The 18,004-nt window shown below is 39.6% G+C and overlaps 1 protein-coding gene across 8 annotated transcripts in view; it reads right to left on the bottom strand.

The window, feature by feature from the left end:
- tjp1a (tight junction protein 1a) overlaps positions 1–18,004 on the bottom strand; it is a 97,341-nt gene that overhangs the window by 72,736 nt on the left and 6,601 nt on the right. For all 8 annotated transcript variants that reach the window (XM_023405962.2, XM_023405966.2, XM_023405968.2 and 5 more), the window contains exon 2: positions 8,646–8,859. In XM_023405962.2, the coding sequence (XP_023261730.1) occupies positions 8,646–8,859 (214 nt within the window). The remainder of the gene's footprint in view (positions 1–8,645; positions 8,860–18,004) is intronic.

The following is an 18,004-nucleotide window of genomic DNA, read 5'->3' as shown; positions in this document are numbered from 1 at the left end:
CATTATGCAGAGGGCCCTGTGTATTTAAAAAGCTAATGAATCACTCCGATCAAAATCAAAGCCATAGGGAACCTGTAAGCTATAGCCTATAGATTTGCAGCTGATTAATGGCGAATGCAATTAACGAGTGGCTTCATCGAGCCGTCCCACATGCCAGGCATGAAGCCACCGCCTGCAGAAGTGATCAAACACCATGAGCTGAAAAAGTAACATACACTGACACAGGGGAATGTCAACAGGAATGTAAACCATGGCCTTTATTTTTCCTTGCTATTCCTATACTTTTATGCAACTTTATAATTTTGCATTTTTTTTGTATATGTTACTTTTACTATTATTATCGTCATCATTATTATAGCAGTAGTAGTAGTAGTAAGTGGTGGAATAAATATGAAGCTTTTTCATTCAAAGAAAAGACACAAAATCACAACGCAGAACGACTTCAAAGTGCAAAAAAAGTATAAAAAGTTAAAGTACTACTTATCTTGCAGAATGGATCCTGTCAATTTTATAATATTATATACTATATGGATTTTTCTTACTGATGCATTCATGCATGAGCAGCAGTTTAATGTGGTACCTGTTGAAAATTTAACTAAATTATACACTGTTGGGTGGTTAAATCTGTCACGTGTAATATGTGTAATATTTGTGTAATGTGTGTAATATTTTATAAACTCAGCACGTTTTGTAAAATCTTAATCAGCAAAGTAACAGCTGTCAGATAAATACACACGGGGATATGTAGTGGAGCAGAGGTATAAAGCAGCATGAAAATGGAAAATCTAGTACCTGAATAAATGTTCTTTGTTATTTTCCTCCACTGGTCGTTATAGTAATGGTAGTACCAGTAGTTGTAGTAGTACTGGGTAAAATAAGAAAATGTATTGTTGATGTTGGTTGATAGCACAACCAGAAATCTGACAGCATTTTGTTTTTCAGCAAAACCATAACTGAAAGCACAGTGGAACTGACATGATTATTAAACATTAGCATGTTTAACATTAAAAACATAAATACAGTATCATATACAACATGCCTGTCATTGAATTTATGCACGGTCAATAGTAAATATATTAGTGCTGCCCCTAGAGGACGGTAAAGACAAAGTCTCGGTCAGATGTTGCCTGCTGGCTTTATGTGTAGTTTTCTCTTTATTGCATCATATATCTACCAAAATTATATCCAGAGCCTCACTGTGTGTGTGTGTGTGTGTGTGTGTGTGTGTGTGTGTGTGTGTGTGTGTCTGTGTGTGTGTGTGTGTGTGTTTTGTGTGTGAATGCACTAATAACAACCTGCAGCCAAGACACCTGACTGCTTTAAAAGTTCAGCCTCATAAGCAACACACAGATGCATGCATATTCGTGCTCACTTCCTGATGGAATAAAATGAATTAAATGACATTATACAGACTAACATACATGCCTTATTACCTCCTAAACAAGTAACAGATGGACTGATACATCTTACAAGCTCAGTAGTGCTTGGCTGATGTCTGGTGTTAATTTCCAACACTGATCGTAAGTATGATGAACCCAGAGGCTTAACGCCGTTGCTACTGTAGGTTTAATAATTTGTTCAGAAATAATCACTGCTGCTGTAATGCCACATCCGGTCCAGACACACACGCACACGTAAGCATCGAAGACAATTTCCAGTGGCCTGTTTCAACTCAGGTAAGATAAACGACTTGTATATGGAATACAATTTTGTCCCGTTGTACCTCGAGAACAAGGAATGAAGAGAGTGAGTTATAAGGTGTCTGTGGGGCTTCCTGTCTATCCAGGGAAAATATATTCATCTAATAAGAACATCCTGCACCCTGCTGTCAAACCATTCTCTCATCCCTCACATGGCCCATCCATGTCATAACCGCCGCTCCTCCCTCACATTTATCACTCTGTTTTGTAATCTCTCTTTTCCACTCTGTCTGTCAGCCACTGTTTGAGTGTTTGCCATCTCTAGTTTAGACCAAGCAGAGAACCAAGAGGTCTGCCTCACCAACAAGTATGTGATGAAGTATGCTCAGTGTCCACAGGCATTGAAACAGATTATTCCGCATTTTACATTTTACAAGAAGGTTCCATAGACAGAGATCATTGAAATGGACAGCTGCTGTTCAATGAAATTTAACTACTTGCTTTCTTGGATTTTTCTCCTTTGTTTAATCATCAAGAAAGTTTCCATGCCTACTTTCATTCAAATGAATAAGAAACATCACCACACATTTATTTTCAGTAGACATTCACCTGTAGAAGTCTCAGAGCTGCTAACGTTACCAGTTAAATAGTATAGACTTTATAGAGGTTCTTTATTCTTTTGATGTATGGTGCTTTTTATTCTGAATTCAACCAGTTAAGACATCCAGTTGCAGTCACATAAAGAAAAAAAATCGTAGGCTATCTGCAATAGTGGTTATCCTGTTTTTGTGTTTTTATCTCTGCTGAGGAACCAAACAAGACTCGAAATATTATTTTCTTTACCCTTTCATCTTTTTTTCACTAGCCTAATTTTCCCATCTTTCAAGGTCTTCTAGTGAACACATGCCTATGCTGGAGTAGATGTGTTGGGAATAATATATAATGTACTGTGTTGTATGTAGGAGCAGTGGACTTATGTTTATGCATACATATACACTGGCTTTCTGTTGTGCAAGTACACATCAGTACATATAGGTATGCCTGCATGTGTGCAAGCAAAAATGTTTACATCTGGTCATTTTTTTTGCAGACACCGTAAAAACATAGTAAATACATAATATGTGTGTATGAGTATATATGAGAAATACTATTGGTGCTTTGGTGCGTGCTCATCTGTAGCCATATATGAGTCTATCTGCAGATAAATCTGTAGATACTCGGAGATGCACAGATCTATATATTAAATTCATTTTCATCATATTTTGGCCCATCGATGATGGGGTCAAAGGGAGGATTTTGAAGATTGGATTGGGGGATGGGATGAGTTGGGGAATGAGTAATGATGTCACACAGTCCTTCATCATGCTTATGTTGTATAATCAAGTGAAATGTTTATGCATCCACCAAAAATAATGGGCAAAAAAAACAGAACCAAAGAGGAACGCATTTAGATAAAGATACTTACTCTGCTTTGACAGGTAACTTCCATTTACACCACACAGTACTAATATGAGAAGGATACCAAATTAGCATACAAGATGTGTGATCACTGAAATGCCTGAGAAGTAAAATAAGAAACTGGGCTCTGGGCTCACCAGGAAAACAACAGCATCAGCAGTTTGTTGAAATGCTTTAAAGGATTTATGTTTATGTTTCCTGACAGTGAATTGTCATACGAGACAGATCTGTAGAGATACAAAGCTGCAGAGGGCGGTTGACCTCCACACACACCTCCCTCGCCCGGGTTGTTAAATCAGGAGGGGGAGGATAAGGGTGAAATTCAAAAATGTGTTTATTTTATTAAAATAAACAATTGGATATGATTGGATTCATTAATGTAGCCGTCCCTGAGTATAGGATGAGTCAACAAAAGTATTTTTCCCCTTTTTACGCGAAGAGAACAGAGGGGGATTTTGATATAAAAATATTCAAAAATTATTTTGACCCACATTAATGCCACGTTCACGTGACAAGGGATCACTGGTAAAGATGGGAAAGATTCCTGTCTTGTGAACAATTAGGCCATCTGACAAAGACTGCTGTGTGAGCTGGTTGAGTGAGAGTTAAAAGTACTGTGCAATGACAACATAGCAAAGGTCTTTGGCTGATGTGAGGCATTAATATCAGCAAGCACCACGCCGGATATATCAGAGCTTTAAGAATCATTCCCAACTGTAATTACAATTTGGAAGTTGACATGAATTTACAATTCTGAAACTCATAATTACGATAACGCTGACATGTTGTGTGTGCGGCATTAGCATGTAACTAACTAATAAACGAATAATTAACACAGAGACAAAGGACTGGAACTTGCAAAATGTATAATTACTGTGTCTCTAGCAAATGAGTTTTAGTTGCCTGAGCTTAATCAAACCTGAAATCTTTAGGTGGCGGATCAGAAAAAGCAAGTCTTTGGAAGATACAAACAACTAACATATACTAACATAGAAATTCTAAGTGACCAGGTCTATGAAGAAACTTTCAACCCCAAAAGAATCAAATTAAATTCAGACATTTACTAACCCTACCCCTCATTTGAAACTGGTTTGTGTATTCTTGTGGTCTTATTTGGAAAGACTAAGTGGAAAATAAAGGCCACGGCACTGCGAGGTCAATCGGGAGTCAAACCAGAGCGATCAGACACAGAGCTGTGCCACATGGAGCTCACCAAAACAGTGTGTACTTTCAGTTCAAGGACAAGGACGTATCAGGTCACATTTCACACTTTACAGCAACACACATGCACACACACACATCTATCTATCCTCTGACATTGTTGTATAGAATCAATCATTTGCTCCACATTGAAGTGCGCATTGGCAGCTGCTTTGCATTAAAAGACAAATAGAGGAGAGGAGCTATTGGTCTGTATTGAATAAATAACAGCTAAAATCCCAGGTGAGTTCACCCAGTTAAACCACAGACTTTTTCAGATTCTCTTCTCTACAGCCTTCACAGCGCCGTTTTTATCACACTAAAATAGCTGCAAGTAAAAGAAAGAAAACACTGCATTATGAAGTAGATCATTTCTTCCATCTATTATTCATGCTTGAGACTTACACTCGTGGACATCTTGTGATGGTCCACAGCAAGGCAAGAGAATGGAAGCTAACGTATTTGTGTGACATGCTCCGAGCAGCTAATACTGCTGCTTGGAGCAAGAGCTCTTTTTTTTTGGTCTGCATTTTATATATTCTTGATGGAAATGGAGAGAAGAGACACACAAACTTTGACTTTGGATGAATATTGCAGAGGATAAAACATGGCGTATATGGACTGAGGTCTATTGGTGGTATGTAATGTTTCAGCTGAGAGGACACAGGAAGTTTACTTCCAAAGGAAAATCACAGGTTCTCTTGAGACTGTGTTTGAAGACTATGATTGCTGATGGATGGTCTTTAAAGATAAAACTGTGAAGCATCACCATGACTTCCTTTCCAACTCTGGCGTGTCTACAGTGATGCCTTTCTGATGTGTTCACATCAGAGGCAGGAAACACAAGGCTTGCATCAGAGCAAATAGCAGCTAAAGAGGCTGTGAGATAGATGTTGTTGATCGTAAAGTCTGAAATGCCAAAATCACATCTTATTTTCATCTTTGGCAAAAAAATTAATTGCAACTATATTGACATTGCAATGTAATAATTCAATTTTGAAAATCGCGGCAGCTGTGATTTTTTATCAGGGGCAGGTTGTAGCATTTAAATGTAGTTGACATGACGAAATGCCTTGTGTGAAAAATGTATTTTTGTGTATCTGCATGGTGGAATCTGCACTTGACCAAAAATCACTTCTACAAAGACCAACAGAGTGGTGAGTCCTTCACATCACTTTAAGAGAGGTATCTCGGTATAAGTTGTAGAGTGTAAATGACAGTACGGCTTCTGAACAGACTTGTCTAATTATCCTATAAACTTCCAAGCAAGATTACAAACCTCCGTAGAAGCTCTGAAGTCAGAGGTTATCCTGTCAGCCTGTCAGCCTGTGAGGCTAACATTAGCTAAAGAGGCTACAGTTCAGAGCTGTCAACAATATCAGTCGGACTTCCACACATTATTTGACTTAACAGCAGTTTATCATTATTACCATAACTGACTAACTATGTAGCTGTTATCAATAATACAGCATTGCATATTTATCATGATCATATTTGAGTATTGCTGAGTAATGTCACGTAAAGTGTGCCACTAATATAGGTTAATAAATGCGAGCTACACTGATATATTTTACTTAAAAAACAAACAAACAAACAAACAACAAACAAACAAACAAACAAACAAACAAGCAAACTTTGACTGATCGATTTAAAAAAACCCCAAGAGGACAACCTCAACAACACACAACTGGATTATTTATACCTGATTCCAAATATGTAGAACCTATCTAAGTTAGTTTAAAGTATATGCCTTATACGCAAATATCTTGTTAAAAGCCCATGAAAACTTGTTTTTCAGTAACATGAAGTTAAAGTCTGGAAAAAAAAAAAAAATCATTAGGAACTCAGAGCTATGTGGATGTGGACTGATCAGATTGGACCATAAACAAACATAAACAAACAACCCCACCACTGTCATAATATATTTATATAAAGAAAAATATAGATGAAAAATTCATGATTGGTGCTTGGAAATAAGTGACAACCCAGAGAGAGGAGCACAGACAGAACCGTGCAAATAGAAATCTCTATTTCATCGTATAAAATAACCAAAATTGTTCTAACTTTGGCTGAATACTGTGTTCATGTAGGACCCCATCACTTACTACAGAAAAAGCTGATTGAGGAAATATGTACTCAGGATATTTGATATTACAGTGTGTAGACCACTATACAACTACAGGCTTGGAATTTATTATACACACAATAAACACAAGTGAAACCACATTATTTGCTCAGCCCTATTTTTACCCCAGTGACAGTGCTACATTAGTTGAACAGCGTATCTATCCCTCGACCCAAAGAGTTCCATGACAGCGACAAGTTTCTGTTGTTGACGATGACATAACACCAAAGCCACATCTAACTTTCATTCACCATCTGCCTCTCCAGCTCCACTACAACTCACAACTGCTCTTACTTCAATCTGAAAAGGCAAGTAAAAGAAGCAAGCTAACTCTGATTCAGGCCTGACGTCTCACTGCCAAGTATTATGCAGCAGAGCACTCCAAGGTTGTTTTAAAAATCTATGAGATATTTTCGCCCCTGCCTCAAAATTAGAAACTGACAGGAAACTTCATGCCAGCAGTCAATCAAACTGACAAACTCAGTCAAACAGACGCTGTGTGTGTGTGTGTGTGTGTGTGTGTGTGTGTGTGTGTGTGTTGCATCAGTCAGATTTGCGAGGCTGTGCCGAGCCTGTCCCTGGCTGTCACCCTCACCCTGCAACTTCCGCTGTCCACCTTCAACCCTCCCTCACATCAATAATGGATTAACTTGTCTGAACTGCAAATGCTGCCCCTTTTAAACCTAATCATAACGAGCCCCTCTCCTGGTCTGACGACAGGCTGGCTTCTGTACAGGGGAAGAATAATGACTCCTTACACAGACACACCAGGCAGCTCCCAATTAAGGCCAGCTAAAATACTGAACACCTGACAAGCACACACACGCACATGCACACGCACACACACACACGCACACACACACACACTGCACACTGTTAACATGGAGAGGAAGGATGGGGGTGGATGAGGAAACATCACACTGTGAACATTTATTAAAGAAGACATCTACAGAGGGTCAAGACATAAAGAAAGTAGCGGGGGGGGGGGGGGGCATTCAGTGGTGATCTGCAGGACAGAGATTTATCTGTATCTGAGTGTCCATCGCGGCCCCATGCCACAAAAAGAAAAAAAAAAAACAGCGTGCATTAGTAGCAGGTTGGCATGCTTTTACATCATAAACCGTTGGTTGCTTTCCCAAAAGCCACATCACTCATAAACACACACACATAGGTACACACCCAAGTACACACAAGTACACACACACACACACACACACACACCCAAACACAAGTATGTATGAGTTGACCGGTGGAGAGAGTGGGCCAAACGCAGTTCTCAGCTCAATGGACAATCCCAGAGTTAGTAAGGGTTTTTAGGTCCAAGCAGCTTACCCAATCATTTATCAGATTAATACTTTTCATGAGAATAAACCAGTCATAGAGAGAGACATATGGAATGTGTTAAAATGTGCTCATCTGAAAACCAAAGAAATATTGCATAACCAAAGGTCATCCTGTGTGTGCATGTTTGTGTGTGTGTGTCTGTGTGTGTGTGTGTGTGTGTGTGTGTGTATTAGCACTGTAGCTTGTGTAAATGTTAAATCTGAATGAAACCATTAGGATAAAAAAATGTATTTGGACTTCTTGGCCATTTATTCTCCCTTGAAATCACAGTAACTGTAATTGCGTAAATGTAATCACAGCTTATATTTAATGCAGGACTATAAAATAGTATTTCTGCAGGAATACAAAAAACAGGACTAGGTCAAAACCTAGTATATGGCTGGACTGCATCGTAGGCTGTTTGGATTCTGCCTAGTGTCAGCTGGTTTCAGCCTCTTTATCTATTAACTTCTCTCTATTCTCAGTGTTCACATATACAGTGTTTTAATACAGCCGAATTCCCAATAAAGCTGTTCTCATTTACATGTTTTTTTCTGTTTCTGTTGTCAGACAATGGTCCTGTAAATCAAAAATTGTGTTCCCTCAAGGTGGAGGATGATGCTGTTGCTGTCAAACATGACAGTAAGCTGAACATCTTTGGGTTTTGGACTGTTGGTGGAATAAAACAAGACATTTAAAGAAGTCACCTTGGAGTTTGGGAAATTGTAACAGGCATTTTTCATTAATTTCAAATGTTTTATAGACAAAACAATTGATCGGTTAATCAGAGTAATCAACAAATTAAGTGATAATAAAAAGAGTTGTCAGTTGCAGCCTTAGTATCTAGCACTCAGTTCTCCTCCTTTGCGTGTTCATGTAAAGTCGTGAGTGAGCCTTACATTGGAGTCGAGCAGATCAATGCTGTCTAGGCTCTTGCTGCGGTGAATGCGGCCTTTGATGCGACGCAGAGAGGGTTTACCCTGGCTCATGGGCAACGAGAGGGTGGAGGTGGCAGGCATTGCCATAGCACCAGCGCCACCAGTAGCACCTATAGGCCCATCTGAACACCCGGGAGCACCTGAGGGGGATGTCTCTCCATCTGGCGGGGTCACCCTACAACAGAGAGACAAAGAAACAAAGGCGACATCAACATCGATTCAGGCACAAAATTTGACATCAACAAATCACAATGATACATTTATTCGCTTTTCATAATTTGCCACACCTATACTTTTCCTGCTTGAAGTCATGCTCATGGACGCTTGTAAAAACCCTGCAAGAAATCTAGTTACCCATTTCCAGTGACAGAAAATCAGGGATCTTCATAGCAATGTAGCTGTTTACTAGGTTTCTCCTAATCCCTTACCCAATCCCTTACTCCAATCACATTACTGCGGAGAGCTGACGATAATCAGGGTACTTAAAGCTGCACTAATCAATATGTTTGTATGAACAGTTGGTCTGTTTTCAGTTCAGTCTTGCTGCTCATCACTGTCATTTTCAACAAAAAAAGCTCTGGTAAAGACAATGTCCTCTTCCTGCTCAGCCATAAACAGCAGTGGCTGGTGAACATAGCGGAGCATTTAGCAGCTAAAGAGCCACATATTTTTCTCAGGAGTTGGTGGCGACCAAAATGGAGCTGAAAGCTCAGAGGGTTAGAAACTCACTTCAAAGCAATGTTCATGGCGATGTGTGTCTGATGCATGTGTTAATAACTAACACATTGGGCATGTCAGTTTTATAAGGGGATAATATGTTGTGTTTACTCCTTGTCGAGCTGCCCACACAGTGGCCCAATCAAAAACAAAGAAAATCAGTTAAGGCATGTTCAAGTGTATGTATATATTATGTGTGTCACATGAATGATCCTGTTACATTTCATTTAAAGTTTTACGTTTATGTTTTATGTTGGGTCAGTTTCACAGTAACGACACAGCTGACTTTCTGGTATGTTTTAAATTCCCAAATGTGTCTGATGTTGTACGGCTTGTGGGCTCGACAACGTGACATAACCATTTCCATTTTCCATTAAATACCACACGGTTCACAATGACCATGTTTTCTCAAAAGAGCAATCCACACTGCACACAGTGCACGAGACACTGCTGCATATCTGTGGAAAAACATAAAGATGCCTGGAGGCTCAAAGTGACATAACTTTTCTCTTGCCATCTTTATTTTTTAAAGGACATACTCTCCTGTTGGCTGTAGTGGCATCCAAGCAAGTGTGAATAATTGGGCTGAATGTCAGTGGGTAGCCTGCAAATGGAGACTAGGTATGGAGCATCCACTTGTCTTCTATTATTAAGCCAAAATGAATCTGTTTTGCTTCTAACATGCCTGGATGAAAACAGAAGGGATTTCCAAAGTAATTTAAGGGAAAATTTTCGACTATCGACCCATTTTCAAAGTTGCTCAAAAGAGGAAATGTTTATAATCCTACATGGATGTGGTTAAAAGACTGTTGGTTAGCTAGCAGACTTACTGTATGTTGAATTTACATAAAATCATCTTCTCCAACAACATCAATGTAGCCAGCCAGGTAAGAGCTGAATCAATTAATCGATTAGTTGATCAACAGAAACAAAGGTAATCAATTAACTTTTTGGGTCACTTTTCAAGAAAAATGTCCAAACATTTGGAGGTGTTAACCTCATAAATGTGAGTACTTTATGCTTTTCTCTGTTTTTACATTATAACAAATCAAATGTATCTGGGGTTTTCAGTGTTGGCTGGATGAAACAAGTCATTTTAACGTCTCTCATTGGTTGCTGGGAAATTGTGACAGGTATTCATGATATGTAATAAAGAAAATGATTGGTTGGTCAATCAAGAAAATAATACAGATGCAGATTGATAATTGATGAAAATAACCATTTATAACCACCTCAGCTCTGCAGTGCATTCCTACATCATAGCATAAGCCTTTGAAAGAGAAGATGGACTATTTGTTGTACTTGAGATGTATCATAATGACAAGTCATCAGTCAGTTCAAAGCCTTGTACAAAAGTATTAGATGGTGTTAGTTGACGACACTTGACAGTCCTCAGGAAAAAGGATGAACCTACGGAGAGCCTGTCAGTCACTGTGGCCAAAGAGAAGGCTGGAACACATTCACACGATTTGATTCACTGAAAGATGATCAAGTTTTTTCATAAAAATACTTTTATTACAGTCACCAAAAAGCTGGAAATCATTCAACGTGTGACTGTAACAAAAACAAACAGATGAAGGCAGCACCATCATACTCATATAGTTGCTCTGTACTATCAATCCCATAAAGAGCATTATTTTAAGGCAATCACTTGCACGCCATTTACACACATAACTGAATGTAACAACACATATACCAGGCGAAGTTGTATTGAAATTAAATTAGTCCTTTATTTTATTTACTTCAAGGCAGATTTTTTCCCTGTTTCCACCATTGATAAAACAGGTTCAGCCACTCACAAACAACAGCAACATGGCGAAGTAACAAATATGACAGATCACCTTACTGTTTATCTCTGGCAGCGGCCAGTGCTCCTTGATAAAGCCACTCAGACCCAGTTAGCAGTAAAATGAGAACACATGTTGTGAATGGAGCCCATGAAGGGGGACAGATGCTGGCTCTGGGTGGGGATTAGTCTCTCCCCTGTCCACAGACACATCAACTTGCCATAATAGAATAAGAATACAAATAAAAATATATTCATCATCATCATCATCATCTGGTCATTTTTTTTGTGACATGCTGTTTGTTGAAAGTTAATGTTGTTTTATGTGCTTCCAAAAAAAGGCTCTTATGAAGCAATAACCTGTTTAGTGCAGAGTGCTTCAGTGACATTGCTGCAATACAATAATGCTGACTACCTGTAGCTGATCACTTACTCCAACATTGTCACAGTATGTATTGTAAGCACTTTCCACTTGCATTTAGACCTAAAGCTCTGTCAATACATGTTGCCTTTGCTTTTATGTCCAGTGCAGGGTATGGATTTCAAAATGTGTCTATTGATAGAAGGTTCAATAAAGGCAGTGGAGACAGTGTTTGCATCACAACCTCACATTGTAGTAACTAATTCAAAACAAGACAGAAACCTGAAGGCAAACCTGTATATTCAACTTTACTGAAAGTGACTGTTTTTCACATTTTCCCAATCCCTTTTCTGCAGCTGCAACTCTGTTTTGATGTGAAAAAGCAAGAAAACTCGAAGCAGTTCAACAGCAGCTCAGTGTGTCTTGTATGAGAGCTGCAGTGTCTCAGCAGAATACTTCTCACTTACATAGAATGGAGACCCGTTTTGTATCTGCTTTGATTCATACCAAACAGTTTGATTCAAAATAAACACATGTATGCTGATTTACTACCTTGTTGCCCCCGTGGAAAAATTCAGAGCCAAAGAAAGCAGTAGGCACTGCTGTTATACCCCTGCTCCTCTTATAGAAGAAGAAAAGTACCATGACAGACCATGCTAACTTCCAGACGTGGAATTACTCTTACTTTCCTTAAATTCTAATTAAACAGAACTGAGTGTTTTTTATGTGTGTTAAAGAACTATGAAAATCCAAAACATAAATTTTACTTGGAGCAACATGTACTTGGTTGCTGTACATAAAGTTATTATAAAAAAGTAATATACACTAATATCCCTCCATGTGGCTCACGAATGTCTTCAATACACACGCACGCACACGCACGCACACACACACACACACACACACACACGTGCGCGCACACAACATACACACCAATATGGATTCATGCTTTATAACCTCATATCAAGTACAAGAGTAATATTACTCAATATGTAATTAGTCCCTTCCAGTCCCTGTCCTCTACTGTGACCTGTACACAGTGCATTTGTGTATTTACTATACACATTTAATCTAGAGGAGCCCTGTCACTGTAATCCCAGTGTTGTTTTTACACAGGGACTCCATTCACACATCCAGAAACAGCTTATAGAGCTCTGTGGGTTTTAAAATCACTGTTTCTAAAAATGAGGAGTGCAGACATGGACTGTATCTGTATGACTTAAGGAGGGCACTAAAAGATGATATCACTGAAGAGAAACATAGAAATAATGGATTATTTGGCTCCAGGATTTTATACATCACTGCTTCCATGACACTGTGTTTTATAATAAGTAATGACTGCATCTTGGAAAAACCACTTTTTTCTTTGTTTTGTTTTTTGTAAAACAGTGGAATATCGTCCAATTCTCCCATACATTTGTCTGAAAACTAATACTAATACTGTCTGATAAATGTGTCTTCAATGGGATCAAAGCAAAGATTCAGTAGTGATTCAGAACTGCTAAGGAAAATCCTTGAACAAAGTTTGCAAAAAAACATGTGTATTTGTCTATAGTTTGAAATTTGAGTAATTTCTTGAAAAAACAAAAGTATGACCCATTACAGACTAAAGGACTTTGGCTAGAATAAACTGATTTAGCTTTGCACTCAACATTGCCGGACTCATGGTACAGTTTAACACATCAGTGATCAAAATCACAACCAGAAATATTGTGTTTTTTATTCCATGTTTTCTTCTTCCTTGTAAAAACCTTGCTCAACCTACATTACCCACAATGCAATCTGAGCCCTGATATTATTTTTAAGCCTTTCTAACTGCACACATCCAGATTTTTTTCACTTTCAAATTTGTGGTCTTCATACCCAAGTGATACCGACTCAAGTGATGTCACAAAAGGCTTTTTTTTCATATGCAGTAATGCTCCCCAAGACCTGTGAACAGACTCTGGTCCCTGTTGAGATGGCCTTTTTTTAAATCCTTTTTCTTTCTCTGTATTTTACAGTTCATACACTATAATCAGCATAGACTTACATCAGAGATGATATGAGCCACCTACATGTGAAAAAAGGACTACAGTCTGAGAGAGATCTACAGTCTGATCCAGACAGGCAGTATAAACATCAGGGTACAAATATTAAAACTATACAGAAAACCAGAGCGAGCAGAAGTATGACTGCTCACTCGCTGCCGACCAATGAATGATTTATCATCAGTGATGCTGCAGGATTTTAGGGAGATATATTGAGCCACGCAGGCCAGTGGATTAGACAGAATATGGCTGACAGAAGTTTGTTTCACTTTTCACTGCCTCTGGAGAAATATGGAGGAACTCACAAACAGGCTGGAGCGCACTCACAAGGCGTACCCAAAGTGACCCCTTCGGTACAAACAACAGACAATGCCAGCATCTTATAGCACAAAAATAAAAAAAAATAGCAAGAAACATTAGGCACTCAGTGCAGAGAGAGGTGAAGTTTATGAATATTACATGAGACTTCAGCCCAAAATAGAGAATCTCCCTCCTGCCCTGGATTTAAGAGGTCATTGGCAAAGCTTTACAGATTACCTCATCCCAGAATCCCAGCAATGTGTAAATGTTGTAGCCTAATTTTAGAAAAATCATTAGTTGATGTTTTGGTTTATCTATCGGCAGAATAGTATGTCCCTCAATTATAATATGGTTATGTTTAAACATAATTACATTACGGTAGATAAAATGATAAAATGATTGAAAAAATATTGAAAAAAAGGAATTTGTTGCAGAACACCATTTCAAGATTATGAAAGTTAAGTTTTGACCTGAAACAGCAGCTGACAAAACAATTTCAATACAGCATCAATTAAGTAGCTGTTCTGGAGCTTTCAGTCATATCGCATGAACTTCAATAGCAGTTGGAGTTTGCCGAGTTATCAGAGAAGTGTAGTTTTTTTCCATTTCCATTTTTTGTCTGAGAACTAAAAGCTAAAAGGACCTAAAAGCTGAGATTCAAATGATGATGATCATGTGACACGGTCATTAGGACACAGCGGAGTAGATCGATGCACAGACAGAACGAACACGTCACTTAGTTTGCTGTCTTGCTGCTTTTCGTTGTTGTGAACAGAACTTTCGACCCAAACAGGGAAGTGAAAAGAAATAGAAAGACAGAGAGAGAGAGAGAGAGAGAGAGAGAGAGCGAGCACTGATCTCTCCTGATTTTGAGTGAATAAATAATTGTGTAAATAATAATTAATGTTTTGTTTGTGATGACAGTTTTGTTATTTTGTTTAGTTTTAACAACAAAATATATTTGTCATCCTACTGCCATCACTTATGGTATCTGAGAAAGAGCAAGAGAGAGAGAGAGAGACTGGCGAGCAAATCTCAACAATCTCTTTTCTGCTCTTTTTGTGAGCCTGTAGTCAACAGTTTAACTAGCTTGTTCAGGGTAGGGGTTGGGGGGGCTACCAGGCTACATCCTCCTGTCACCTCAGAGATATTATGTTATGACAGATCTTCAGATGAATAGCACTTTACAGAGCAATTGCTTCCACTTAGTGAGGACTACGGGGACAAAAGCAGGTGTGTCTCATCCCCATCCTGACACTTCTACCTAAGCACCAGGGCTCCCAATGTCACACACACACACACACACACACACACACACACACACACACACACACACACACACACATGCCAGAGATATGATCCCCCTTACAAATTTCCAGTCCCATCCTCTTCTATGCAGGTGTCTCTTACAACTAGAAAAGATTTTCATCGTATGCTTTATCTTCATATGCTTTTTATATCATGCCCAATAATAATGGACTGTGCTCTGACCAAAAGAGTCCTGATGAGATGCATTTCCATCCTGGGATTCTCCTTTGTTCATATCTCCCAGCTCATCAGGCGACAGTGGTGCATCCAAAATAGCTCATCTGACTTTTCCTTTTTCCATTTATATTCCAACACCTTTTCAAAAAAGCTTTTACTAAGCCAGTGTGTTAGTCATTTATTTTACTTTCCATATAAACTGACACACTTGCTGGGGCCTCAGTCACACAGGTGGGAAAAAGAAAAAGTAAGAACAAAAAGATGAAGAAGTAGAAACTAAAGGTGACAGGTGAACAAAGCACGAAGGAGCATGGTGCTGAGGGGCAGGTGGAAGAAAAGCGACCGAACAAAACAAGGAGAAAGACCATAATGCAAAAGGACAAAGGACAGAGGGACACTGTCAAGTGTATGGCTTAGAGGTCGCCCCGACTGCTTCGTAATGCTTGACTGTTCAGCCGGAAGTGATGGCAGCTGATGAACATGCATCATTCTGCTAAAGGGCTTCCCTCCTACTTCAGGGGACAAGTGGTGACAAGAGGTGCATGACACATTCTGCTTGATCTAGATAACCTCGCTGACCCCCCCTAACAGAAGAATGAAACTAATGACTAATATGCTGGCTGGCTAAAAACATCCTTGAAACAGTCCGAGGAGAAAGCAAAGAAAACAAGGAGACGCATTTCAAAGGCTGTTATTTAAGAGTTGGAGTCTGTAAGCCTTTTTTTAAAGCCACCTGGGCAGAAGAGGAGGGGAAAGAAAATCTGTGGCGGGATCAAGACTCTGATTAGGCCAGACAGACCTGACAGATGGACAGACCAGATTAGGCATATAGACATGCATCAAACAAGACGGGACAACGGTCATGCTGTCTGACCCCTGCAGAGAGGAGAGTAACAGGCAGGTCAACAAACGCCACTGCTCCCATACATGCATAACAGACATAAACAAACACAGTCAACCTCAGAGCACATCAAACATTCATTGTACGAGCAGATCTGCTGTGAAGACAAGCTAGGCTAAAAGCAGAAGTGGAGAATAGCTTGAGTTGCTGCCCTGTACCTGATGCCACCAAACATAAGCACGTTTTATATAGTTTGCTTGGGGATTTTTGCAAATAACCGCCCATTACCAAACACAGGAAGAGGTGTCAGCAGTAATGTACCTCAAGTTGACATGTGCTTCAATGTAAATGAAATAAGGAAACAAAAAACAATTCCCGTGTACACTTTGGCTGACAAGCAAAGATGTAGCTAGTTTTGAATAATAACCAATCAGACATGGGAGCTGTCAAAGGTCATTATGGTCCTTGTATAGCAAAAGTGACGGTTGTGTCCGTAGTCTTGGCAGGAGGTCTAGCACATTCCCGGTGGGTGTTGGCCTCCTGTTTGTGATTTTCATGGACAGGATTTCGAGGCACAGCCGGGAGGAGGAGTGTATCCAGTTCAGGGGCCTAAGAATTTCCTCAATGCAATTTGGAGATGATGTGGTTCTGTTGGCGTCATCAAACCCTGACCTTCAATGTGCACTGCGGCGGTTTGCAGCCGAGTGTGAAGTGGCTGGGATGAGGGTCAGCACCTCCAAGTCTGAGGCCATGGTTCTCTGCCAGAAAACGATGGTTTGCGCTCTATGGGTTGGGACAGAGTTTCTGCCTCAAGTGAGGGAGTTTATGTATGTTCTTGTTCTTGAGTGAGGGTAGGATTGAGCGGGAGATTGCTGAGCCGGAAGGCAAAGCTCTCAATGTACCAGTTGATCTTCGTTCCGACACTCATGAAAGTCATGAACTTTGGGCAGTGATTGGAAGACCGATACAAGTGGCTGAATCCGCAGGGTGGCTGGTCTCAGACAGCTCTGACATCCAGGGCCAGCTCGGACTAGACCTGATGCTCCTTCATGTTGAAAGCAGCCAGTCGGCCTCCGGCCTCCTGGGGGCCTCCCGTTGGAGATCTTACAGGCATGTCCAACTGGTGGGAGGCCCTGGGGTAGACCCAGAACATGCAAGAGAGATTATATAGCTCATCTGGCCTGGAAGACCTAAAAACGTTGTTGGGGATTGGGATATCAGACTATTTTGCCTGACCTACTGCTACTGTGCCTCGGTGAGAATGGGATGTTAAGAATACTCATGATTTTCCATGTTTAGGCAACATAAGTTACTGCAGCTCAATAACTACAAATTATATATGCTTTCATTGCTGCTGAGAATTTTTATAAGAATACGACAACCTTCCGGGAACAACTCTCCTCCTCCGTCAGTAGGCTGTGAAAAACAACTTGCAGAGGCATAAAACCTGTATTTCCATAACAGTGGTCATTATTATTGCCTCGTTGTGTGGCTGTGCTTTTTCAACATGAAACCACTATTTTCTTTTGGTTTATCCTGTTTACAACATCCATGTTTACTTATTATTGTTTTTTCGGGTTGGTTTTCCAACAACATGACAATGCTTTTGGTAACAAACGAACAAACTAAATTTTACATGGAAGATGGAAAACCAATCTAAAGTCATATCAAATAATGGTCAGCAACAATGCATGATTTGGAGTCAATGGGCTTTTAGGTATTGTAAACTATGACAGTGCGGTAATGTTTTTGTAACATCAATTATTTGATTTGTTATTCAGTTTCAATCTTATTGGGACA

The sequence above is a fragment of the Seriola lalandi genome, unplaced genomic scaffold (genome assembly GCF_002814215.2).
Source record: "Seriola lalandi dorsalis isolate HSWRI2012SDOR001 ecotype SW California unplaced genomic scaffold, Sedor1 jcf7180002054291, whole genome shotgun sequence".
NCBI lineage: Eukaryota > Metazoa > Chordata > Actinopteri > Carangiformes > Carangidae > Seriola > Seriola lalandi.
This window is presented reverse-complemented; position numbering and strand designations above follow the sequence as displayed.